The sequence below is a fragment of the Cervus canadensis genome, chromosome 21 (genome assembly GCF_019320065.1).
Source record: "Cervus canadensis isolate Bull #8, Minnesota chromosome 21, ASM1932006v1, whole genome shotgun sequence".
NCBI classification, from domain to species: domain Eukaryota; kingdom Metazoa; phylum Chordata; class Mammalia; order Artiodactyla; family Cervidae; genus Cervus; species Cervus canadensis.
Genome location: NC_057406.1, coordinates 10,432,657 through 10,459,279, shown reverse-complemented (window position 1 = coordinate 10,459,279; position 26,623 = coordinate 10,432,657). Strand labels below are relative to the sequence as shown.

At 52.9% G+C, this 26,623-nt stretch overlaps 2 protein-coding genes across 7 annotated transcripts in view; one reads left to right on the top strand and one right to left on the bottom strand.

Moving 5' to 3' along the window:
- The window catches only part of BCL2L13 (BCL2 like 13), a 49,736-nt gene extending 45,095 nt beyond the window's left edge, over positions 1-4,641 (top strand). For all 3 annotated transcript variants that reach the window (XM_043439769.1, XM_043439770.1, XM_043439771.1), the window contains one exon: positions 2,534-4,641. In XM_043439769.1, the coding sequence (XP_043295704.1) occupies positions 2,534-3,250 (717 nt within the window). In that variant the 3' untranslated portion in view covers positions 3,251-4,641. The remainder of the gene's footprint in view (positions 1-2,533) is intronic.
- Positions 4,642-7,833: 3,192 nt separating this feature from the next.
- Positions 7,834-26,099, bottom strand: BID (BH3 interacting domain death agonist). 4 transcript variants are annotated; one of them, XM_043439775.1, is made up of 6 exons: positions 25,746-25,840; positions 13,468-13,529; positions 11,413-11,617; positions 10,107-10,246; positions 9,348-9,560; positions 7,834-8,289 (listed from the first exon to the last, which is right to left on the bottom strand). In XM_043439775.1, exons 2-6 carry the CDS (start codon positions 13,477-13,479, stop codon positions 8,278-8,280), a joined length of 582 nt encoding a protein of 193 aa, XP_043295710.1. In that variant the 5' UTR covers positions 13,480-13,529; positions 25,746-25,840; the 3' UTR covers positions 7,834-8,277. The 4 variants fall into 4 exon arrangements, with proteins under 4 accessions (XP_043295710.1, XP_043295712.1, XP_043295711.1 ...); XM_043439777.1 differs by having other exon boundaries at positions 25,587-25,761; XM_043439776.1 differs by lacking the exon at positions 25,746-25,840 and adding an exon at positions 24,040-24,081.
- Positions 26,100-26,623: the final 524 nt, after the last annotated feature.

Below are 26,623 nucleotides of genomic sequence, written 5' to 3'. Positions count from 1 at the left end.
CTCCCTTTTTACTTGAAGAATTTCCTGAACATACCTTCTGTATTTGCTTGACAGAAACACCAAGAATAACGTCTTCCGCTTACTTCTTGCCTTAAACTCAGGAAAAGCACTAGTGTGGGAAGCAGGGGCTTGGACCCTGCCGGCGAGCCGCCTGGTCAGAGCCAGTCCTAGCTGTGGACTTCAGGCCAGGTGTGCACCCTCCTCGGGTGCTTCAGTTTCCTTATTTTGACGGTGAAATGAATTAAGTCTGGTTTTCAGAAGGACACTGATGCCCAGTTCTCACAGCAGCTGAAGGACCTTGGGCGAGTTCCTATTTCCTGGGTGCCATCTGTTTAAACAGAACATAGTTCTCTGTGAAACTCTCATTGGTCCCAATTAATTTTATATTTTTGAGCCCTTGAATTTATTCCTTTGTGGTGTTTGTGTCAGTGGGACTAAAGATACAGCTGTTTGAGTGGTACAAGTATTTTGTGTTAAAACTGATTTAAGTTGTTGATGTGCTGAGTGTAGGTGAAGGATTACCCCTGCTTCACTGTCTGGTGCCTTCTGTCTCAGAGACAGCCTGCTCTTCATTAGTGATAGTGACTGTCGAGGGAGACGCCTCCATTTTATATTCTTGCTTTAGCTGACCAGAAGTAAAAGTTTCAATGATCATCTATTCTTTCTTTAAAACTTCTTAAATAAAGCATAAAATTTTTGGTGAATCATCATTAAAATGTCACGACCCACATATGGACATAAATTGTAAGGTAGGGAGTCCGTGACAGCAGGGCAAAAGCGGCCGAGTCTGACGGGCGTTGAGCCCCTGGCTCTTCGCTGAGCTGTTGTCTTGACGACCCTGCTGAAGGTGCTGTGTGGTGAAGTCTTCTAGATACGGGACAGAAGGTTCTTAACTCTCAGCTTTGAGTTGTTAAAAATGAAGAGGAAGGTAACTTTGTACTAAATACTGTCTTAGTTTAACTTTTCCCTCATTTCATCATAATGCAACTTTTGAAGTTTCCATTTCACTTCTTTGGGCTTTGAGCCTTAAATAAAATAGCACCAAAGGATGACTTCCGTGGTGCTCCAGTGGCTTCCACTGCAGCGGGTACGGGTTCAACCCCTGGTCGGGGAGCTGAGATCCCACATGCCCAGTGGCCAGAAACAAAAATTAGCAAAAGTCTCCTTTCTGAGGATTAAAATTTTTACCTTTTTTGTTATGGTTCCTTTGTTTTGCTTTTGCTTTTTAAACTAACTCTTGGGCTTCCCTGGTAGCTCAGTTGGTAAAGAATCTGCCTGCAATGCAGGAGACCTGGGTTCGATCCGCTGGAGAAGGAAATAGCAACCCACTCTAGTATTCTTGCCTGGAGAATCCCATGGACAGAGAAGCCTGACAGACTACAGTCCATGGGGTCACAAAGAGTTGGACCCAACTGTGCGACTTTCACTTTTTTCACTGTGAGAGGTTCTCTTTTCAGCCCTTTCTGGGAGTGCTGTTCGGGGAGCACGCCGACTCTTAGGGCCTCTGGAGTCAGCTTGAACGACTGTCTTGAGGCTGCTCCAAGCCCAGCGGAGCCACGCCTCCTGTGACTGTGGAACCAGCAGTGCGCAGAGCATCAGCAGATGTGACTCTAAGGACAAGGACACGGGAGTTAACCATATCTGACCAGAAAGTGTCTGGTCTTGGCTGGAGACCAGAATCATTCTCCTGACAGGGTGGGAGCCAGTGTGCTCACATACGCTCTGCAGCCTCTCGTCACCATCTCTGGTGTCACCCAGGCTTGGCGACACCTCCCGTCCATCTCCAGCACGAGCCCCTGGTCCCCGTGTGTCCCCTGCCTCACGGCTGCGGGTGTCACATGAAATGCGTGACTTGTGTCAGTCTTCATGTCCAGACGGTCAGTTTGTGAAGAACCAAAATTGAGTCCGTTCTTCCCTGAGACCAGAGCCCGTTGCCACGGCCACGCTGCCTCTCTGTGGCTCCTACCAGTGGAAGGGTGGGAGGCCTGTGCCACCCGTTGGGTCAGCTCCGTCTGTGACCAAGCGCTCCCTTGCAGCGGAGTTCAGGCTGTGGCTCTGAGCCCTCTGTCCACTGCCAGCCCCTCCCTGGTCACTCCAGGCTTGTTCAGTCCCCTGGTCTGTGTTTCTCGGCCTCTGCTGGGCCAGACTCCCACTCACCCTTGCCTCCCCAGCCGCTGCCAAAACACGTTCTCCTGGTCTGCTGAGCCAGTGGTGAGCCTGGAGCACGAGCTGCCTGCCTGTGCTTCTTCCCTCTGCTGGGCCGCATTACTTACTGTGTTAAATATGTGTGAAGTCAAGTAGGATATGCATCAGCTTCCTGCTGATTCAGCTTTGAGGACGTGCTTAGAGAACCATCTTGTTAGAAACTCCTTCTCTGCGTTGATCTGCAAGTGAGTGTGTTCAGTCCAGAAACACCATCATTTTAAATGATGTGTTTGTTCCTCAAGCTCAGCTTAGGAGGGAGTGGTCCCCTGACGTATGTTCGCAGAGGTTGCTTTGGCTCCCTTGTGCTGACCGCGTGCTCCTCTTCTAGGGCACCGTCTTTAACCTGGAGTCAGAGGACGAGTGCCCCGCGGGCGCCGCGGAGGACAGCAACGACATCTACATTCTGCCCAGCGACGGCTCCACGCACGTCAGCCCCCCGGAGTCGCCCACTACGGCCACGGCCTCCTGGCAGGCCGAGAGCTTGCCCGTGTCACTGTCCGCCAGCCAGAGCTGGCACACGGAGAGCCTGCCGGTGTCCCTGGGCCCCGAGTCCTGGCAGCAGGTCACAGTGGACCCTGAGGAAGTCAAGAGCTTGGATAGCAACGGGGCTGCAGAGAAGAGCGAGAACAACTCCTCCAACTCCGACATCGTGCACGTGGAGCGGGAGGAGATCCCCGAGGGTGTGGGGGAGGCGGCCGCGCCGGCCCCTGCCCTGATGGCGGCCGTCCCCAGGGCCAGTCCCACAACATCACTGTTCGTGGAGCTTGGTGAAGAAGAGGCAGAAGCAGCCCCACCAGAAGCTTCTGAACTGGAGCGGGAGGGGGTCCTGCCACCCAAGCCCCCAGCAGAGCCTCCCGCAGCCCCGCCGAGCCGGGAGGAGGCCACCGGAAGGCAGGGGGCACTCAGGGTAGGGCCCCGCCCAGGCGACCTCGAGAAGGCCGGCCCGCTGCCCGAGGGCAAGTCCCTCCTGCTCTTGGGAGGGGCCGCTGCCATGGCCATCCTCGCAGTGGCGGTTGGGTTGGCACTGGCTCTGCGGAAGAAATAGGTTTTCCTTCTCGGGGTTTACCGTGACCTGCTGCCGGGACTTGGGGCCCAGGAGAAAGAAGACAAGAACGAGTAAAGTTTTAATTGTCTCGACTGAATCTGAATGGGCAGCAGCTGGTTGGACATCCGCGGGACACTCTGGGGTGAGGGGGCTGGGTCAGCAGGGCAGGGGCGGCCCACCTGGCAGGGCTTGAGGTAGAGACTGCGCGCACGGTCTGCTGGGCCGTCCCAGGCCTGGGCTCCCCTGAGATTCAGGGTCTAGGGTGTAAAGTGCTTCCTCAACCTTGTCTCTGGCGTCTGGACAACCCAGGCCGTGAGCACCTGTGCCCCCAAGGGTGTGTAGCCTCCCATCGGCCCCCGTAGCACCTTCCCCTTTGGTGACAGCCCTTCCCGATGTTGCCAAACGTCCCCAGGATAAGGCGTCCCATGAGAGCCACAGCCTCAGAGGCAGAGGGTTCTTGTGGGCACCTGGGGGGCCAGGCAGAGGGCTTGGCAGTGGGTCCCTTGGCTGCTGACACGCTCTGGCCTGGATCCTCCCCTCTGCCAACGAGCGTGCGCTTTCCAACCCCTCCTCCAGGCTCCTCTGTTCTTCCCGTTGGTCCCGCAGCCCAAGTGCTCTGCGGTCTCCACCGCCTCTCAGGTACTGCCCTGCCCTCCCCACCTGGGTCCCTGCTGGCCCATGGAGAGGGCTTGCCCAATGCTTCCCTCAGCTCCCCTCATAAAGATGCTGCCTGTAGTCTTTTAAAAAGTAAATATAAGACAAGAGGCCCAGGCTCTGCCCGTGACTGTGGGCAAGCTGTCTCTTGTACAGAAGCAGGAGGGTAGCTTGGCTGACCTCCGGAGGTGGTTTCCAGCCCTTCTGTTGGTGGCCGCCTGGCAGGGGTGTGTGTCCAGCAGTCACTGTCTGTAGCCTGGGTTAGCCTGGGTTCTGGCCGCAGACTTCTCACTGGCCACACGGCCCCTCTGTGTCTCCTGCTTGTAGTAAGAGCTCCCATACTGGGCTTCAGCCCAGGGGACACACTCTTCTTCAGCGCCCAGTCTCCTAAATACCATTGAAGTTAAAAAGCAGGAGAGGTCACCCTTGAGGTTCCCGCTTGGCCTTGAGTCCAGCAGGAGGCTCTCACTGAGCTCGTCACGGCCCAGACGGCAGAGCGATGGCCACGGTGGCTGCGGTCAGCGTGTGCTGGGGACACGGCATAGCCCCGGGCGCTGCCTGCGCCCCGCATGGCGGGGGGGGGGTGGGAGGACTGCGTCTCTTCCCCTGAGGTTGGGTCACTCACAGGACCGTGCCTGAGACAGCTCATCTCAGAGTTACCTTAGTCAGTGTAACAGGTTACTTTTTAGATCCTGAAATTTGTAATAAAATTACATTACCTATCCTCATCACCAAAACTTGATGTTTTAAATGTGCTTTATTATTTTTATTTTTTGAAATTAATTCTTCCTAAAGCAGTACTGTTTACAAGTTGGCCAGAAAGGCCTGGAGCGTGTGTGTGTGTGCGTGTGCATGTGCGTGTGTGCAGGCCCCAGGCGTGCACCTGTGTTCGAGCATCAGTGCCTCCTGGGGAGGGAGGTGTCGAGCTCTGCACCTGGACTGAGGAGCCGGAGGAGAGCCGGTGGGGCTCATGTCGTGGAGCTTGTCTTCCTCCTTGCGTGTGGTCTGCTGCATCGTCGTCGTCCCTTTTATAACGTTTTCCTCCCAGCGTTTACATTTTTAAACTCTGGATCCTCAAACCCACTGGCTGAAGGTGCTGAAGCTCTGATGGGAGCCGGGTTGTTTCTGAGCAGCTGGCGGGGGGCAGGGTGTCTGTGCTGCGGGGGCTGGGGTCTGGGGTCTGGGGTCTGGGGTCCACCTTCTCCGTGGCAGGAGTGAGGTGGGGCTTTCTCTGCGCCAGGCCCTTGCTGGTTCTGGTTGGTGGGTCTCCAGCACTCTTACTGTGCTATTGAATGTCATGACTTCTGATCGCTTGGCAAAAGCCACTCAAAGTTTCTTGAGGAAAACACTAGAATTAAAGAATGCTGGTTTATGTTCTCTGCAGTAAATGGTAACAGTCTCGGCCCGCAAAAGCCCAGCTGGCCCCAGGGTGCCTCCGGGACATAGCACTGCCGCCTGTGTGTGGAGTCCGATGCAGCACCCGTGTGTCCTGCGGGCCCTCCCAGTGCCCGGGGCACAAGCTTCCGGGAGGCCGCGTGGCCGAAGCATGAGCCACGGTCAGAGCGCGGGCTGACGCCACCTGCCCACTGAGTCTGGAGGGGCTGGGTCCTTGGCCAGCACCAAAGGGACAGGCAGCTCACTGTTTTCCTGGGCCTCCTGTGTTTCTCCTGATGGCTTAGTTGTCCTCCTTCAGACTAAAAGTGCTTCTTTGTGCCTCCTTGACAGAGGTTGGCGTGTTCTGGATTCCGCCCCTCACCCCTCCACAGTGCTGAGGTGAGACGTGGCCCCTTTCCTGCGTGAGGCCCCTCAGCTCTCCCCTCACCTGCGTCTGTGCTCGTCGTCAGGGGAGGCACAGAGCTCCACTCTGGGAAGAGCATGCTCTGCTGGAAGCAGTGTCAGGAGAACGCGCTGGAGGTGAAGTGAAGCGAGGACTGAAGACACCGTCCACACGGTAATTCCTGCCCTCCCCTCAGGAGGGCTCCCTCCAGACCACCAGCCTTGTCGTCTGACAGCAGCCCGAGACCCAGCAGGCGCAGCTGGTGAACTTGCCGAGAGTAAAAGCGGCTCTAGGGCTGTGACCCCAGAGGCAGCTTAGCCGTGTGCACTGGGTCCTCAGGAGCCCATGTGCACAGCAAGCCCGCCTCCAGACTTCCAGCGACTGAGTGTCTTCTGTTTTCTGTAACCATCGCTTAATTCAAGTAATCATGCACGTTTCCCCCTGTCCACAAGGATCCTGAGAGCTAAGAAGCACCAACTACTAGGACAGGCTGAGTCAGGCGGCTGGGATGCACTTGAGGTCAGGACATCCACGTGAGACTGCCTCGGAGAAGAGCCATGTATCTTGGTATCTTGCTTCGTGACCGTGACCCGATAAAGTATCTCTCACTTGGTCTAGAAAATCTGACACCAAAACCTGTGTAAACTTTATCAAAAGAGAGGATCACTGAATTAACATAAGCAGAACAGTGATAGGTAAAGTGAAGTGTTCTAAGAGATAGTGGGGTTATTTGGTGCTGTAGAGCTTCTTTTATAACACTTAACTGCTCCTGGAAGAGAACCATCCCCCTACTGAAAGAAGACATCTCCCTGCTGAGATTGTACTGGCTAATGTGTGTGTGAGTATGGGAGACTCACTGTGTTCCCACTGAGAGGTGAACCCTTTAAACCTGGGAGATTTGTTTCCGGACGCTCAACCATACTACCTGCATTTAGATTTCACAACATCCTGCAGCTGTCAGCCTGAGACCCAGCCCTCGGGTGCTGTGCATTGGACGCTGAACCATGCAGTTGTTTTTCTTCTCTGGTAAGTTTGAACTCAGGGAATAGAGAAGTGGTTTTGGCAACAAGAATGTGTTAGTACTTTGTTATTCATGTTCATGTTCTTCCCCAGGACATCATGGTCACAGTTAACATGGGCGTTTCTGTCGCCAGTGACCTGCAATCAGGAGCCGCACCCAGCATCGCTCGTACATGGAACACAAACCCAGTCCTAGGAGACGCTTGTGCTGTTTTCTAAATGTAAGTGCTCCCTGGTTTATTTCAGCTGTTAGTGTTGACTTACTGGGCTGCACTGGGTCTTAGTTGCAACGTGGGATATTTTGTTGCCATGTGGGCTCAGTAGTTGCAGGGGCTTAGCTCCCCCGCCCCCCACCCACGTGGGGTCTCAGTTCCCTGACCAGGGACTGAACCCGTGTCCCCTGCATTACAAGGCAGTTATTAACCACTGGACCACCAGGGAAGTCTTGATTGTTTTAGATATTTCTTGTATTCTGTCTCCAGGAAAGGAAACCACCACAGATGTTGAATTTTTAAGTTTTAACTGTTCTTGCATCTTTCATGCCTAGAAATCTGTTCTGCCTGAAGCAGTTTCTTAGGCATGGATGAGCTGGGGGTGGGGCTGGAAGGTGCCAGGGTAATTACTGACAGACAGGCAGTAGCTGCTCCAGCAGCTTAAAATTTATATCAAAATCTTAACTTCTCTGAAAGAGAAAAGGATGCATTTAGTTACACTGGTTATCATGGGCCTTTAAATCACCTCTGTACCTTTTAATCGCCTGTTGTTCCTGACTGGAGTATTTGAGGCCTGGGTTTCCCGTCATTTGAGTCCAGAATCTCTTGTGGTGGTTGGTCTTTAAACGGAAAGCCTGCACTTCCTTGGAATGAAGGCTGTTTACAGGGCAATTCTCCACTGTAAGAGGTATAGCGACTCCCCTCCAGTCCTCCCTGGTCCTCCTCGGACGTGGCAGGCAGTGGCCCTTCGTTTTGGCTGCACCATGAGGCAGGTGGGATCTTAGTTCCTAATCAGGGATCAGACCGAGGCCTCAGCAGTGGAAGCACAGCCACTACAACAGTAGTTAACTGGACCACTGGGAAGTCCCACACTACTGTAAAAAGTAAAGTTAGTTTTTTAAAAACAACATCAAGTGTTATTCTTGTTTTCTATCTTAACAGTTTGCTTTTATTTTTTTTTTTTTGGCTGCGCCAGAAGGCTTGTGGGATCTGTTCCCCAACCAGGGATCAAACCCAGGCCCTAGCAGTGGAAGCGCAGAGTCCTAACTATTGGACCACCAGGAAGTCCCAGTCTGCTTTGGGATGATTTTCAGGTGGGGACCTTCCCGGCCAACAGCAGACAAAGGCACAGTGTGGGGTGGATGCGGAAGAAACATCCACAGGTGTATATGAGTATCTTCGTTCAAGTACATTAACACAGCAAGTCTTAGACTTCCCGATGGTGAGGTGACGCTCTGTGGTCGTCTCGGGCTGTCTTCTCTGAGCCTGGATCAGTGGCTGAAGCTCCGTGTTTGTGGAGGCAGCAGCTACAACACTGACAGCACCTGGCGTCTTCACAGTCGTGCTTCTGCCGAGCGGTCCATTCAGTCCATCTCCTGGAGTGAGAGAGGAGGAGCTGGGGTGGGCCAGTGTCACTGAGCCAGGACCCCACCCCTGGGCCTCCAGGCCCACAGTCAGCACCCGAGCAGCTCTACTAAGAGGTTCTGTTGCAGCCCTGCAGGGTCTGGAAACTTAAAAAAAAGCTGCTCTCCTTCCACCAGTTCAGCCTGGTTTGAAGCCGAGTTGGCGTCACCCTCCGGTTGTAAACGCCTGTGTAACTTCACAGCCACACACAGAGAATGCTTTCAAGGCTCAACAGTACATAGTAAAAGGGTCAGATGCCTGAGCAGTGCTGCTGACACACACAATTCCACTCTCACCAGCATCTAGTTTACAGACAAGGTATGGCTACTTCCCTTTCAGCTGGTCTGTGAAACCAGACTTTCTAATACCCTGGTTGGAGAACAGACATGTGTGGTTTTTACCCCCTTTCGACCTCTCACCCTGCTTGGTAAAGCATGTTTTTAAACTACACCAGTCCATCCTAAAGGAAATCAGTCCTGAATATTCATCAGAAGGACTGATGCTGAAGCTGAAACTCCACTACTTTGGCCACCTGATGCAAAGAGCTAATTCATTAGAAAAGACCCTGATGCTGGGAAAGACTGAAGGCGGGAGGAGAAGGGGACGACAGACGATGAGATGGCATCACCGACTCAATGGGCATGCATCTGAGTAAACTCTGGGAGTTGGTGATGGATGGGGAGGCCTGGTGTGCTGCAGTCCATGGGGTCACAAAGAGTCGGATGCGACTGAGCTGAACTGACACTCATTTGTGAAAGGTGGCGCTGAGAGCAAAGCAGGGAAGCCCAGCTTGGGCGCATCTCTTGTGCTTGCCCCCACCTCTCCCCTCAGTACTCCCACCTCCTGCCCCAGCTGCTCTCAAGAGCCTGTGACCGCAGCCGCAGCCGTGTCAGAACAAGGCTGAGGAAGCTAGAAAGGCACTCACAACTACCTTTCTCCATGACTCCCGCAGTGAGGATCCTAGAGCTCAGGGGAGGGGGCAGGTGGGGGGAGGGAGACCAAGGCGGGCTCATCCACCACTGGCTCTTACATTCTGGACTAAGTTCCTCACATAGGTGATGAGGTTCTGGTTGATGAAGGTCACCGTTGTGCGGAAGATGTCTCGGAGCAAGGCTGGCGAGTGGTCGGCTATCTTTTTGGCCAAGAGCATGATGAGCAGGAGCTGGGTCTTCTCGTGGTCCATGTCCGCAGGGCAGGTTTGCATGAGCTGTTCCAGCGCGGCCGCCAGGCACTGCCTCCTGTCCTGCACATGTGGAAGCGGGGTGCGGTTACCCATCGCCTCCCGCTGGGGCAGCCGAGAACCTGGGGGCAGGTGTGCCCACCCCCACCGCGGCTCCTCCTGCTCGAAGGCACCTGAGGCCAAAGTCCCCACCCAGGGCTGGGGCCAGCACACAGGGAGGGGCTGCAGGGAGAGGCCTCTGTGGATCCCCAGACCCCAGAGGACCTTCGGCACCAACAGTGAGGCGGGGCGCCAGTGGCCTGGGACCCATGATGGCTCCCTGAGTGTACGGCCTTCCTGGGGGCAGGAAGCTGACTGGCCGGGCCCAGCATGACGGCGTTTCAGGCCGCATTTTGGGAAGAGTCATACTCATGACACTGAGGGTGTTGTCCCCCAATTCCTGAGCCTGATTTGAGGTTCAGGTTTTTAGGGGCCCGGTGACAGTTCTTCGAGGAGACAATCCTCTGAGCTGATTCTCCCTCCAGCTTCTGTGGAAGGTAGGTCACGCTGGTCTGTCCACCAGGAGGCAGAGGACAGACCTGTGAGTGGCCCTGTGGTTTCCCCACTCACCTCCTCCGACAGGCTCCTGATGCTGAAGCGTGAGGCCAGACAGGCCACCATCCCTGGGCGGATGCTGCCTTCCAGCCTGTCCCCAATCTGGGCAAGCTGCCGGGCGACATCACGGACCGCCTCCTCCTGACGCTCAGAATCTAACATCCAGACAAGGCAGATTCAGGTGATGCCTGCTCACACCCTCCCCCAGTCCCCCCTCCAGGAAGAAGCTCCCCGGGGCCCCCGCAACCACTTAGAGCGATTAGGGCAGCAGAGCGCTCACACATGGCGAACAGCCGTTGTCCAGGAAGCAGCGGCGATCTATCGCCCCAGCGGCTGCCTCCGGATCTGCTCTCCTGAGGCACAGCACCCCTGCCCCTCCGCACTTCCTTCCTAATGCTCTGAGCTCCCCCACCACCCCACGGAAGAGAAGGCTCCGGGATCGAGCGTTTTCCGCTGTGGGGCTGACTCCCAGCCACACAGCCGAGAGCTCGGTGCACAGTGGGCGCAGGACGGGCAAGCGTGCACTCAGGGGCAGGCGCTGCGTCCCTCCTCCTGCCCCATGCAGGGTGGGCGGTGAGATGCCTGGACCTAGAGACCTGCATGTAGTCCCCCCCTCCCCCAGAACCTCTCACGTGCCCGCCCTCTGACCTGGACTACTCGGCTGACAGGACCACTCACCAACCCCCCACCCGGTGCCACTGCAGCCTGGCCCCCTCCCAGTGGCCCCCGCAGCCTCCCCGTCCAGGCTTGTCCTGCGTTTTACTGCCAAACATCACCAGGTTCCTGACCCACAGGCCAGCTTCCTACCTGAGGGCCCTGCCCTGTGCCTCCAGCGGGGCTCCGAAGTCTAAGGGTGGGGTGGTGAGAGGGGGGACCCCAGGGACAGCAGTCTTGACAGCAAAGCTCCTCCTGCCCCCACACCTTCCTACTCGGTCCCCAAGGGGGCCCTGGCTGGTGGGGACCTCGTAAGAGGTGGCTCCAGTCCAGGCCTCCCAGGAAGAGGCTGACTCACAACTTGATAAGGCTCCCTGGGGAGTTCCCAAGGGGCTCCCAGTGGCCTCCGTGGAGGCAGCACCGTGGTAAAAGCTGAGGCTGGGAGAACAGCCCGGCCCCAGGAACGAGCCCGGGGTCCTCGTCGCCTGGTGACCGTGGAGGTCGGCATGGCTGTAGCACACAGATGTGAATCCATAGGGGACACTGATGCCAAGAGTCCTCCGGAAGCTGAGTGGGTTTTCACCAATCAGACTCTGAGGCCTGCTCCACCGGACATGGGGGGCTGAGCCCGAAAACCCCAGGGCCGAGGAGGCTGGCCAGTGCCTACCTGTCTCTGCTGCTGCTGCCGAGGAGAAGTGGCTGTAGCGGTTGCCGTCCGTCTGCAGCTCATCGTCATGGAACAGGCGCCCAGGCAGCTCATGACCCAGCGTCTCCAGCTCCCTCTGGAAGGAGGAGTGGGGGCAGCTCTGCAGGAAGCCAAGCAGCAGCAGGCTTGTGGTGTGCTCGTCCCCGAGGCCGGTGCCGTTGCTAACCTGCAAGGAGAGAGCACTGTGGGAACGTGGTCCTGGGCTGGCCTCCCTGGTCCAAGGCCTGAGCACCTTCTGGGCAGGCAGGGGCCAGTGTGCGGAGCCTCCTTCCTGCAGACATCGAGAAAGGCTCCAGCCGTGCAAAGAGGTGGTCCAACTGCCGCCTCCGGGGGAGGGAGGCTGGGCAGGTGCACGGCTCGGGCCAGCCCTGCTCCCTGGCCAAGGGTCAGCACTGTGCCCCTGCTCCCACTGTGTCTGTGGGCCCAGGATGGCGCTGTGCCGAAGCAGGTTTTCAGCAAACCCCGGGCGTTGGTGACCAGACACCACGTGCCTCTGGGCAGGCCTGGCCACCCTCAGGTGGGTAAGCCCCCGCCGGGCCCACAAACAGCCTGGGGGACAGGAGGGACGCTACCAGAAGAGCGTGTGTGGGCAGGGCTGGGGTGAGAGGGCATCTGGAGACGCCAGGAATGGCTGGCTCAACATATGCAGGACACACAGCCTGGGCTGGAAGGGCCAAGAGGAGAAAGTGAAGATCCTGGTGAAATGTACTCCTGAGTCTTGAATATTTTTCATTAGAAAAGATTAGAAAAATATTCTGATTAATCAGAGGAACTTCCCTGGTGGCCCAGGGCAGGGGGTTTCAGCTTGGGTTCAGTCTGGGCAAGGAACTAGATCCCACATGCCTCAACTCAAAACCTTGCATGCTACAACAAAGATAGACGATCCTGTGTACTGCAACTAAGACCAGTGCAGCCAAGTGTGAAAAGGAAGAGAAAAATCAGAAAACGCTTAGAGGACAGTTTTTAGAGGGCAAAGTGTTTTAAATAAAATGCATAACATAAGTGCTCACGTATTGCTATTCAGCCTCTACTTCTCCAGAATTCGTCCTAAAAGGGAAAATGTACATAACAGCTCTACTAAATCTTCACAGGGAGGCCAGGTGGCACAAGGCAGCTGAGAGACTGAGGAAGGTGCTCCCTCTGACTCAGGAGGCGCTGGTCGGGAGAGGAGGGAGCTGTGACAGCTGGACCGTGTCCCCCAGAACCTGAGAGCGGGACCTAACTGGGAAATGGGGGTCTTTGCAGATGTCAGGACTGAGGCCAGGTCATCCTGGATCAGGGCTCTATTCCTGGATGGGGCTGGGGAAGGGCCATAGTCTGCGCACACATGCTGAGCTGAGCACTTAACAAAGGCGAAAAGTCAGAAAAACCTGTAAAAGGATGAAAATTCTTATGGCAAGGAGAAAGAGGAAGCTGATGGATGTCTCCCCACGAACCCAACTGTGGGGCACTCCCATGTCAAAGGGAAAAAGGGGAAAGCAAACTCCAGGAGCTGGTCTCTGCGTCCCCCACCCCGACCCTGAGGCCATCGGGATAAGCTGTATGGGGGCAGCTCCCCCAACGCTCCTGCCTGAGTGGCTGACATGCCTCCTGAGCCGCCAGGCTGAGAAGCACATGACCCCGTGCCTGCACAATGCCAAGCCCACCCCACCCCCACCACTGTCCGCTCAGATTCAGAAAGCTGGCCCGAGCTCACAAGTCATCAGGAGGGTCCAGACCTGCGGCTGCACCCGAAGGGCTGGAGGGGATGTGGAGGGAGGGCCCAGTTTGGGGGGGGGGGGGGCGGACGTCCCAAGACACCACCCAACCCAGCCACGGTGGGAAGGAGATGGATGAGAGCTCCTGATCAGCTCAGCCAGTTTCCCTTCTGAACCCTAAACCCTCAAGGACCCTACATCCTTGAACCCATCTTGCCTTCCAGGATCAACCAGGCACAGGCAGTGAGCAGACGGGGCTTGTGTGCTCCTGTTACCGCAGGCCCGCCCCACCCCCGCCACGACCACCGCATCATCTGACCTTCAAATCCATGGCCTGTGCAGCTTCACGGGCTCCGGCTCACAGGGTTCCGGGATGGTGGCCTGGAAGAGGACACTCAGGGTGAGCGTGGGGCCCCGCAGGGAAGAACAGGGAGTCGTCTGGGCCCTGGCTCCCCTCATCTGCACCCCGGGCCACAGACCTGAGTTTCCTCGTAACTGAGACCAAGACCACCCCCCACCTCAGGTCCAGCCTCCCACCCTGAGCTCACTGGTCAGGCAGGCAAGGCCATCTGGCTCCCAGAGTTTCTAAGTGAACACTCAGGGCGCGGGCTTCCTCCACGAGCAGTTCCCAGACTTTGCCATGGATCTGTCCCAGTGCAGACACTACCCGGCTGCTGGCCCCAAGGCACCAACCGTGGCTGCACAGAAAGGTGCGTGACAGGAGAAAGAATGTCTGACAGTCACTGGAAGATGAAGGCTTCGGGATGGTGTCGATTCCACTCTAAACAACTGCGTAGATGAAAGCTCATTGGACTGAATCTTAGATTATGCCCCCGACATGGAAAATATAAAAGACTGAGAGCTCTGTGTGCACCATAGAGACACCCAAACAGAGTAACAAGTGTCTGCAGAGCAGTCTCAAGAGAACAATCCATTTTAAAATGTATGCACAGCACACATCTGTTTATACACAGTATTAGGCTAAACCCAATGAATTGCTTTGTAGGGCAAAACGTCAAATTTGGCAATTCCATATGGTTCCTACATACACAGGAGGTTAAAAACAGAACAGAAAACCAGTTCATTGCCAGGAGGCAGGAGCAGAAGATGTAAGAGATGGCAAGAATATACAGAGCTATACAAAAAAGATCTTAATGACCCAGATAACCATGATGGTGTGATCACTCACCTAGAGCCAGACATGCTGGTGTGAAGTCAAGGGAACCTTAGGAAGCATCATTATGAACAAAGGCTAGTGGAGGTGATGGAATTCCAGCTGAGCTATTTCAAATCCTAAAAGATGCTGCTGTTAAAGTGCGGCACTCAATATGCCAGCAAATTTGGAAGACTCAGCAGTGGCCACAGGACTGGAAAAGGTCAGTTTTCATTCCAATCCCAAAGAAAGGCAATGTCATAAGAATGTTCAAACTACCGCACAATTGCACTCATCTCACACCCTAGCGATGGAGAAGGAAATGGCAAGGCACTCCAGTATTCTTGCCTGGAGAATCCCACGGACGGAGGAACCTGGTAGGCTACAGTCCACGGGGTTGAAAAGAGTCGGACACGACTGAGCGACTTCACTTCACTTCACACCCTAGCAAAGTAATGCTCAAAATTCTCCAAGCCAGGCTTCAACAGTACCTGAACTGAGAACTTCCAAATGTTCAAGCTGGATTTAGATAAGGCAGAGGAACCAGAGATCAAATTGCAAATATCCACTGGATCATCGAAAAAGCAAGAGAATTCCAGAAAAAACATCTTCATTGACTATGCTAAAGCCTTTGTGTGGATCACAACAAACTGTGGAAAATTCTTCAAGAGGTGGGAATAACAGACCATCTCACCTGCCTCCTGAGAAACCTGTATGCAGGGCAAAAAGCAACAGCTGGAACTGGACATGGAACAACAGATTGGTTCCAAACTGGGCAAGGAGTAGTCAAGGCTGTATATTGTCACCCTGTTTATTTAACTTATATGCAGAGAACATCATGCGAAATGCCAGGCTGGATGAAGCACTAGCTGGAATCAATACTGCAGGGAGAAATATTAATAACCTCAGATGTGCAGATGATACCACCCGCATGGCAGAAAGCGAAGAGGAAATAAAAGAGCCTCTTGATGAAGGTGAAAGAGAATGAAAAAGCTGGCTGAAAACTCAACATTCAAAAAACAAAGATCATGGCAACCAGTCCCATCACTTCATGGCAAATAGATGGGTAAACAATGGAAACAGTGAGAGACTATTTTCTTGGGCTCCAAAACCACTGCAGATGGTGACTGCAGCCATGAAATTAAAAGACGCTTGCTCCTTGGAAGAAAAGCTATGACCAACCTAGACAGCATATTAAAAAGCAGAGACGTAACTTTGCTGACAAAGGTCCATCTAGTCAAAGCTATGGTTTTTCCAGTCATCATGTATGTATGTAAGAGTTGGACCATAAAGAAAGCTGAGCGCTGAAGAATGGAAACCTTTGAACTGTGGTGTTGGAGAAGACTCTTGAGAGTCCCTTGGACAGCAAGGAGATCCAACCAGTCAATCCTAAAGAAAATCAGTCCTGAATATTCATTGGAAAGACTGATGCTAAAGCTAAAGCTCCAATACTTTGGCCACCTGATATGAAGAGCCAACTCCTTAGAAAAGATCCTGATGCTGGGAAAGATTGAGGGCAGGAGAAGGGGACGACAAAGGATGAGATCGTTGGATGGTATCACCGACACAATGGACATGAGTTTGAGCAAGCTTCCAGGAGATGGTGAAGGACAGGGAAGCCTGGCGTGCTGCAGCCATGGAGTCGCAAAGAGTCGGACACAACTGAGCAACTGAACAACAACAAAAGGCCACAAGATCACCTTCGGTCTGGAAATTTTCACCAGGAAGCTCGGGCTGGACTCTGTCACCCTGAGGGCAGGAGACAGGTGAAGCAACGCTTACAGGGCCCACCACTTGCAGCGCCTCTAAACGTGTGGGACTTGTCTAGAGAAAAGGAAGCCTGGTCAGGGGACTAGGGATACTGATCAGACACTCAAACGTGGTAGACAAAGGGGGGGTGCGGGCAGTTCTGTGGGGCAGTTGTGGAGAGACCTGGGGGCCTGCTGGCCAGGGCCACCTATGTGATGGCCAGCCTGGCTGCACATCACAGATAGGAACGAAAATAGGGAGCTGTCAGTGATTGCATCTGGACTATCCCAAAGACCAGTCTGACTTGACCTCCCTGGGCTGGTTGCTCTGTGTGAGTGGGTGACTGGTCACTGTGGGTGAGGACCGGGCAGGCTGCTTTGTAACCATCCACTTGTATATTCAGTCCCGGGCACTCCGATCATCTCAGGTTCCCTGGCCTGCAGAAGGCAACCTTCCTTTCCATCACGGCAGGCGGGGACCGGGGGACCCTTGGCCCAGACTGGCTTTCCCAGGGGCCTCTGCAGGCTTCACTCCCTAAAAGGCAGCTCAGTTCTGAGACAAGTGGCATATCACAGTGGATCACACAGCACTATTCAGAGATAGGACATTCCCAGGAAGGCTCTTGATTTGTCAAATTACACTCAGTTCAGTTCCGTCACTCAGTCGTGTCCGACTCTTTGCAACCCCATGAACCGCAGCACGCCAGGCCTCTCTGTTCATCACCAACTCCCAGAGTCCACCCAACTACATCCCGGTAAAAAGAACAAAGGACAGGAGCGCAAATGTCCACGACGGGTAAGCGGACGAAGGCCGTGCCCATCACAGTGAGTCTCATTCAGCCTAAGAAGGAAATCCTGGCACCTGCTGCACACGGGACCTGGAGGACACTCTGCCAAGTGACAGGAGTCAGACCCCAGGGCAGAAGGTGGACAGCGGCCTGGGCGGGACGACGGCAGGGCTCTGGACAGGACAGTGGGGTGGGGTGCCTCTGCGCGTGGACAGGCATTCCCCCACATACAAAAAATAAGGAAACTGTGGCACCTGGCAACGTGGAGGAACACTGAGGATGTCACACAGAACGAAAGAAGGCAGATGCAGGAAGACACATACTGTCCGGCTCCACTTACACGAGAAAGCATGTCCGTTTCTAGAGAATTACCAATCCCTTATTCATGCCACTGAGCTGCACACATAAAATGATTATACATATATTTATATAATTTTGCATCTATTCCATCACAATGAAAAAAGTTTGAAAAAAACTTCATTTTGAACCTGTGCAAATAATGGTTTGCTATTGTTATCTAGTTCCTAAGTCATGTTCGACTGCTTGAAACCCCATGGACTGTAGCCCGCCAGGCTCCTCTGTCTTTAAGGATTTCCCATGCAAGAATACTGGAGTGGGTTGCCATTTCCTCCTCCAGGAGATCTTCCTGACCCAGGGATCAAACCCCGTCTGCTGCATTGCAGGTGAGTTCTTTACTGTTGAGCCACCACACAAAATGAGGAAACTTAAAAATTCTGTCAGGGGCAACCAGATGTCAGTTCCATCTAACAGACGTGTATGGGCTACACAGAGTTTCAGGAAGAGAAAGGCTCCTCGTCTATCTAGGGAACAAACACCATGTCAGCATCACTGCAAGCGAACCGGCAGGTCCCCGCCGTGGCCACACCCCCACTGCCTGCCTCCAGAAGAGCCCGGAGACCCTGACCTGAGCGCCAGGCGCAGCTCTGAGCTTCTTAAGCCAGGAGAGCCCCAAAGCCTGTTTTTGCAGTAGCACCAGTTCAGAGTGCCCGGTATAATCGCTTGCATGATGCTCTGAGTCTGTCCTCTACTGGGGATACACACCAAAAAGCCCCGAGTCACCTCTAGAGGGCAGGGCCTGCCAGCGATGCCTCACGGATTTCTGTAACAAGAGCAGACAGAAGAGGGTCAGAGTCTCTTGTGATCTGTGCTCCCCTAAGAATAAACAGATTACGGACAGCAACGGTGTCCCCACGGAGCACAGAGTTTCTGCAACACTCACATGAGTGTTACATCTTCCTGTAAACTAAACCAAGGAAGCCCGAGCCAGCACTGCTTGGGACAGCTGCTCTTCCCACAGAAACACGTCAAACATAGCTGACTAGCTACATAATCTCTCTTTTTAGAAGATGAATGGCCTGTGGGATTCTCTGGGGGCACTCTGGGAAGTCTCAATGATAGTTATAGGCGTAAAAGATATCCTGAAAACAACATCTTTTCTCTAAATTCAGGGTCCAACCTTCAGAAGCACCATCAGAGTCCACTTGGTCATTTAAGATGGGGTCACTGATGCCTGAGAAACAGAACACAGTTGTCAGTGAACTAAGAACCCCTTAGCTCCTCATAAGTGATGAATCTTTGTTCTTGGTGGGACTATTTTTCCCTTTAGAACATAAAGCATCAAAAATTATTGTTTTAGGGCTTCCCAGGTGGTGCAGTGGTTAGGATCCCACGCTTCCAATGCAGAGGGCTCAGGTTCAAGCCCTGGTCAGGGAACTAAGATCCCGCAAGCTACGTGGTGAGGCCAAAAAACAAACAAACCAACCCAGCAAACTTGCCTAGCTTCTTTTCAAACTCAGACATTTAAGGGATTTGCAAAATTATGAAACCACATTCTCACTAAAAACTTTGTTTTGTAACATACTGTATTAAAAAATGTTAACAAGCAATGGGCACTGATACGTTCAAACATATCAACAAAATTTTAAAATTTTCTCCAGTTTTACTTTCTAACACAGAAAATAGATAAAACCTGATTAATCAAAAGCTTTTCAGGGTCCTCAATCATTTTTGTGGGTAAGAGAGTCTTAGGGACCAAAAGGTTGGGGGGGAGGAACTAGACCTTTCCCTTGAAAATAAAAGCATATATATTAATACAACAGTTTTCTCTGCCATCCATTTTAAGTAAGATAATTAACCAAAGCGACTGACTCTTTCACAGAGAATCAGGTGACTGGGTCTCACATGGATCAGATGCCACTTCCCAGCCGCACACATCCTGAGCCTTCCCCAGGCACACACACACTCAGTGATGCCAGCCAAAGACAAAGCCCTGCTAAGAACACTGGAAACACTTAAAACACACCTGGTACCCAATGGTTTCGAACCCTGTCTTATTTAGAAATCACCTGGGTATACAATGATTGCCACCATTAATTCAGTGTTCACGCTGTACCTTGGAATACTGTTAAAAACACTGTCAGAATTTTATTCAGTTTAGTTGAAAACAAATTTACATTTCTCCTAACTTTAAACACTAAGAACAATATCAGCTGATTTGAGAAGTAAACCTATAGAAGTTTGTGGGGGGTGGGGGAGAGGAACCAATTAGCATACAATATACAATTCACTAGTAGAGTGAATATTGATTATTACATGTAATCAATATTAAGTATTGATTTATCAGTAATACTGATAAATCAGAGAAAACACAGGTTTTTAAAATCCAAAATTATTAATTTATTCTCATTTGCCAAAGATTTACCTTAACTATGTGAACCTGTACTCTTCTTTTTATAGATATATAGTTGATGTACAATATTATATGTTACAGGTATACAACATAGTACCCACAGTTTTTAAAGGTTATACTACATTTATAATTATTATAAAATACTGGCTATGTGCCCTGTGGTGTACAACACTATCCTCTGAGTTCGTGTATTTTATACTCAGTAGTTGTTTATCTCTGAATCCCCTAACCCCATCGTGCTCCTCCCCCTTCTCTCTCCCCACTGGTAGTGGTTTAGTTGCTAAGTCTTGTCCGACTCTTGTGACCCTGTGGACTGTAGCCCGCCAGGCTCCTCTGTCCATGGGATTCTCTAGGCAAGAGTACTGGAGTGGGCTGCCATTTCCTTCTCCAGTGAATCTTCCTGACCCAGGAATCAAACCTGGGTCTCCCACATTGTAGGCAGATTCTTTACCGTCTGAGCCACCAGGGAAGCCCACTCCCCACTGGTTTGTTTTCTGTATCTGTGAGTGTTTGTGAACATATATTCTTAAAACATGTCTGAGTTTGTTTCTGTACATTTTAAATTTTTTGAAAGTCTAATGTATTTAAACTACTAGAAATGAGATTTCCTGATTTCATGAAAATTTTAGATAAATTTGACTTACATAAGCATATTTATTTAGGTCCAAAAGCCAATGAGGACAGAGTTTTTCCAATTTAAGATACTTCACAACCAAACTCCTCAATGATGAAAAAATGCTTCCCACATTTACACACCAAGAGGCAAAGGTCTTTCTGAGTTGCAGACACACAGAGAGCTTCGGTCCGACAAGTTCGGCGCCAAGTCAAGAGCAAACACAGAAATACCAAGCTCACGCATCCAGGTGCGAGGACGGGCTCCCCACGGCGGCACAGAATTATGACCTGAGCTCAAAAGACCAAGGACACAACCGCCGTCTGACGACCCGGCTTCTCTGTACTCTCCTCTCGACACAGAGCAGACCTCCCACATCTCCCGCAAGGACACAGTCAGCAAGACCACCGGTGGAGAAACTTGTCCATGCGCACCAACCTGAAACCCAGCCAAACACCGTCCGGACAGAGTTGTTCCACTGGCCTGAGACACGGCCTCTGGGGCCAAGTCTACAAGGCATGCTTTCAGGGACAGCTCCAAAACTGCCAACACAGAGAAAGGGCAAAACCATGATTTTCCTACAAATACAGAATGATGAAATATGTCCAAGACTGTATTTAGCTCATTAATTAATGCAGGAACCAGTAAGATGATTCAGTCGATTTCTGACAACACGGGTTGTATGGCGGCTGCCAGTTCCACTCAAGCAAGTGAACGGGAGCAAGCGGGAGCCCGGTCCAGCGCCCGTGTGGGCTCCTTCTGACACCTCACCCAGGACACACAGTGGCCTCACTTCCATCACGCACTGCCTGGACTTTTCAGGACAGAAGCTGGAGTGTGGGACGCAGACCTCTGCCTCCTCTGTGCCAGGCTTCCCGCCTTCAGGCTTCCCCACAGACCCCACCACTTGCTCACCCGCTCCACTACTTGGTCCCCGCTCCATCTCAAAGGCCTGGGATCCACTGGTTTTCAACCCTGGCTGCACACACTGGCATCAAGAGAGAGGCTCTAAGACGTCCTGATTAGACAAGAGCTCACGTGTGGATAAGCCCAACGAATCCACTAAAACACCCCAGCAAGTAACAAGTGAGTTCACCAACGTTACAGGACACAAACTGTGTAAGACCACTGTACTTCTATGTGCCAGCAATTAATATCCAAAAAAGAAACAGAACTATAATAGCATCGAGAAAAATAAAATACTTTGGAATACATGTTGAACAAGAGAAGTGTAAGAGCTGTACACGGAAAATTGCAAGTCTTTCGTTGCAGAAAAGCACAGATCTAAATAAACGGGCTCATTCCGGTCCACAAACTGGAAGAACACCCATGGACTCCACAGGATTCCCCACAAGCTCCCACCTGGCTTTTTCACAGAAAGAGATAAATGGTTCCTCTTTCATAAGGAAATGTAAGGGGCACAGAATAGCCAATGAGAAAAAGAACAAAGTCGGTGGACTCACTCCCCAACTTCAAGACGTATGACTGAGTGACAGTAATCGAGACAGTGTGTTTGTTCCTGGCCGTGGAGCAGAAGTGACCGTCCACAAATAAACCCTGATAGCCACGGGTCATTCATCTCTGACAGACAGTCAAGAGCAGTGTAATTAACAGTCTCTTCAACAAAGGGTGCTGAGACAACTGGGTATCATGGGAGCAAAAGCATGAATTTGGGCCCCTCCCTCACATTATATACAAAATCTAACTCAGAACAGATCATAGAAGAGAACAAAGAAATAAAACTTTACGGCCTTGGGTGAGGCAGTGATTTCTTAAATACGACACCATATAAGGGAAAAGAACAAGCCACACAAAGAGAAAAATAGATAAACTGAACTTCTTGACAATTAAACCTTTGCGCTTCAAAGGACATAAGCAATGAAAACAAAACCCACAGAATGGGAAAAAAAATGCTTGCAAATAAATCATTTATCAGACAAAGAACTAGTACTCAAAACATATAAAGAATTCTTGTAACAATAAAAAGACATTTTAGTTGAAAACTGGGTGAAGGATTTTAATAGGATCCAAAGACATACAAATGGTCAAGTCTGTCAGTCAGTTCAGTTGCTCAGTCATGTCCGACTCTTTGCGACCCCATGAACCGCAGCACGCCAGGCCTCCCTGTCCATCACCAACTGCCGGAGTCTACCCAAACCCATGTCCATTGAGTCGGTAATGCCATCCAACCATCTCATCCTCTGTCGTCCCCTTCTCCTCCTGCCCTCAATCTTTCCCAGCATCAGGGTCTTTTCAAATGGTCAACAGGCACAGGTAAAGAGGCTCAACATCATTAACCACTACAGAAATGCTAATCAAACAGCAACGAATAGGAATTTCCTGGTGGTTAAGGCTCCCTGGTCAGGGAACTAAAATCTTTACTAAAAGCCAAGCACAAAGTGCAAAGGGAGGGAGGCAGGAAGTAAAAAATAAAGAAAGAAAACCACAATGAGATTCACTTTCACATCCACCAGGATGGCTGGAATCAAAAGGGTAACAGCAAGAGGAAGCAAAGATGGGGATCAGTCGGGACCCCACACCATGTGCACAGATCTCCCGGGGGCCAGGGCAGCTGTGGAAAATAGTGCAGACGCTTTGGAAGTTTTGCAGCTCCTCAAAATGTTAGGCTTCCCTGGTTGCTCAGACCAGTCTGCCTGCAATGCAGGAGACCCAGGTTCGATCCCTGGGTCAGGGAGATTCTTCACTATTTCCGAAATGTTAAGAGTTATCACATGACCCAGAAATTCCACTCCTAGGTATGTATACATACAAGAGAAATGAAGACACACACCCACTCAGAAACCTGTACATGAACGTTCATCATGACGTTATCCAAAGTAAAAAGTCCAATGTCTATCAACTGTTGAATGGATAAGGAAAATGTAGTAGATCCATAAAATGGAATATTATTCGACCATTAAAAGGGAGTGAAATTCTCATACAGGCTGCAACATGGATGAACTCTGAAACATGAGGCTGAATGAAAAAAATCTAGTCACAGAAAACCAGAGTTCATGCATGGAATGATTCATGGTATGATTCCATTGATGTGAACTTCCCACAACTGGTGAATCCGCAGAGAAAAAAGTAGATTAGGGTTACCTGGGGCTGTGGGGATAAAGGGACTGGGGGTAATCGATTATGTGCGTGGTTTCTTCTGGGGTTGTTGAGACATTCTAAAATTAGACTGTGGTGATGGCTGCACAACTTTGTGAATACACTGGAAACCACTTCAACTTTGCAAATTTTATAGTATATGAAATATCTCAAAAAAGTGGTTTTAGAAAAAGGCAGCCTGAAAGAGGGGACAGTGAGCTAAGTGGGGGAGCCACCCCACACACAGGCCCTGGAAGCGCGCACAACCCCTCACCAGGTGCTCAAAGTCCAGTGTTCCAGTGTCCGTTCTCCCGCTGCCCGGTCCTCCCTGGCCCCAGAGAGATGTGTGCACAGCGGGTAGGGCAAGATGGCCCGTGGGGGCCAGGTGTCCTAAAGTCCCCCCTGGGGCGTCAAGGTCGACCTCTGTCAATGACGACCCTCTGCTTAGAGCCACAGAAAAGCAAAGGGATGTCCCCATGGCCTTCTGGTGACCAGGAGCCCTGGACCCAGAAGAGGCCGCTCCTCACGTGTGGCAGCTTGCTCCTGGCCACCACCTCCCTCCGCAAGAACAGAAGGTCTTCATGTGCCTGAAGGTCACCAGTCCCTCTTAACCCTGCTGCGTGACTCAGAGGGCACTGGTTCCCGCGCCCCACCCAAGCTGACAGGACACTTGCAGGCAGAGGGTGACTGCAAATGAGCCACTTCCTTGCCATCTATGTGGGTGGCTTCCAGGACGCTGGACACTGTACACAAGAGGGAATGAGAACTCAATTTTCACAGAACCTCCAGAAGTGGTTGCTTTGTGGTCCATCCAGGTGCTCATGTCTGCTATTCACGGGCAACTTCCCATTCAGTCCAGCAAAGCAGGAAGAAAAGAGGAAGGAAACACATCAGGAAAAGGAGGAAAGGAAAGAGGAAAGGGCTGGGTCCCGTGCGGGAGGGGGGAACTGGGAGCCCCAGGACAGTTTTTGGGGAACAGCCCCAACAAGGGTCCAGGGTCCAGGCACCAGCCCAATGCTTTCCCCACCCCTAAAGCTGCCAGCAGGGAGGGGTGTGCAGAAAGGCAGGGCCCAGTCCACATCCCACCCCCCCACCCCACCTGCTGCTCTAACAGGTCCAGAGGTACCAGGCAAGGCAGCATCGGGAACCCAGGCAGCCCACTCCAACCAGGACAGCTGGACTCTGAGGTCACAGGCTTGGATCACTGTGTGTCTGGCACTGTGAACTCTGTCACAGCTGCCATCTCCTGGCTTGTCCTCAGGTGAGCACTCACGTGACCTCTGGGGACCCAGCTGGGCGAGCACAGTGGGGCAGGCACTTCAGGCCTGCACTTCCTCCACTGGACACCAGCCACCAGAGATGCAGCCACAGGAGCACTGGCTGCAGCTGTGGAGCAAGGCTTCTGAGGGTCCACTGTCCAGAGGCAGTGTCCCTGAATCTCAGCACAGCACTCAGTGGGGGATCAGGACCCAGGCCCTCTCCCGGCAACAGGCAAAAAACTGCGGCAATATCGCTCACCACCTCTAGCACTGCCAGGACCGTGGCCCCTGGAGGCCGGTGACCCTCATCGTTCCTCCTCGGTGCTGGGGCTTCCTGGCGGGCCATTCTCCTCTGCGATGAGTGGGACCTCCAGCCCTGGGTCTGGGAAAGCCTGGGAGTAGAGCCCCCTCCCCAGCACCTCAGAGTCCATCTCAGAGGGACTGACTCAAGACAACAGTAACAGAACCCAGTCCCTGTTGGGGCAGCTCTTTGCTCCAGAGCCTGCATATCCAAGTCCCACGGTCGCCATTCCCACCACACAGCACGGGGTCCGCGCAGCCCCCCGAGCCCCGCCCAGAGATGACTGACCCTTCCAGGCCGCCCCTCTGGTCACCCCATCCGCTTCCCGCGGTGCCTTCCTAGAGTCACCTCGATCCCAGCAGCCGACGGGCTCCGCCCACCCTCCCCCGGCTCGACCACAGACTCTCTTCCAGGACTCGGGGGCCCGGGCTCAGGCTTTGCCCAGAGATGGCAGGGACGCAGGTCCAGGAGCGCCCCCTCCCCGACGGCGGGACGGGGCTTGGAACCACGTGCCCCTGCAGAGGCCGCCGAGGAGGCCTGGGCAGCAGACAGACCCGCAGGTAGGGCACAGCTGTGGGGGGGGAGGAGGAGTCGCCCGGAAACGTCTCCGTGGTGAGGCCCCCTCAGTGAAGACCACCCCTCCGGGTGACGAGCACCCTCCCCGTGAGGGCTCTCCTACCCCGGCAGCGCAGGGCGTCCCGCGCCCGGCCTGCCGGCTGAGGTCTCGCCCTCCCGGGGTTTCCGGTCACTACTTCACTCCACAAACCTACCTCCACCGCCCGCAGCACGTACAGTGCGGCGCGAGCCGGGGAGGCGCCTGGACCCGCGGCCGCCCCACGCGGAAGGAGCAACAGGACGGAGCCCGGAGGCCAGGAGAAGGGAGCGCGGGAGCCGGGGGGCGCAGACCGCGGGCGTGAGCAGATACTCACCACCGCTGTCCGAGGCGGCTTGACTGCAGCGCGACGCAGCGCACGGGGCGCGCGCGGGAAAAGACCACGTCCCGGAGGCGGGGCGCGCAGTCGCCGTGAGCCCACTTCCTGTAGTTCCCGCCCCGCCCACACCGGCCACGGCCCCAACCCCCCCCAAAGAGCTCCGCGGCCCCGCCCCGCCTCCAGGCCCCGCCCCTCCCCGTCCCCCTGTACCAGGAGGCTTAGCGCCGAGAAGCAGGAACTGAGGCTGAGAGGGATCAGGGCAGTCGCTAGACGGGAACTCAGGAATAGAAACCGAACTTTACAAAAAGACCGGAAGGAAATATAACCAGAAACCATCGACTGCTTACAGTCAAGTTACAAAGTCACTGGATTTTCTACTTTTTTGTACTTTCCACTTTTTCTTAAATGACTGTGGGCCCAATTTTACAATGAATGAAAGCTATGTAATAAAGGTCACATAATGGAGCAGGTTTTAAATCTAGGCAGTGTTATCCATGTCCCAGCTTGGCTTCTTTATCAGAGCTGCGTATCCAAGTGGTTGAAGTATACACAGCAAGTAATTCTTTTAAATGGGGCTCCTGGCAGCCAACACAAGAGAGACAGAGGGATAGATTTCACATCCTACAAGCAAAGGACAACGCTGCCAATTTCCACTGCATGGGAGTCCGGCTTTATCTCACACCTAACTTTAAAGAAACTCTGGTTTTTATGTGCACCTGTGAAGGAAGTGTGAGCAGGGACCATCTAGGAAATCTGAACAAGGGCACGTTCATGACAATCAACACAGGACTGTATGAAGGGACAACAGGACAAGCAACCTATCAGGGTCCCAGCTCAGCACTCTCTCCCCATGGTGGCTGGAAACAGACCTCCGT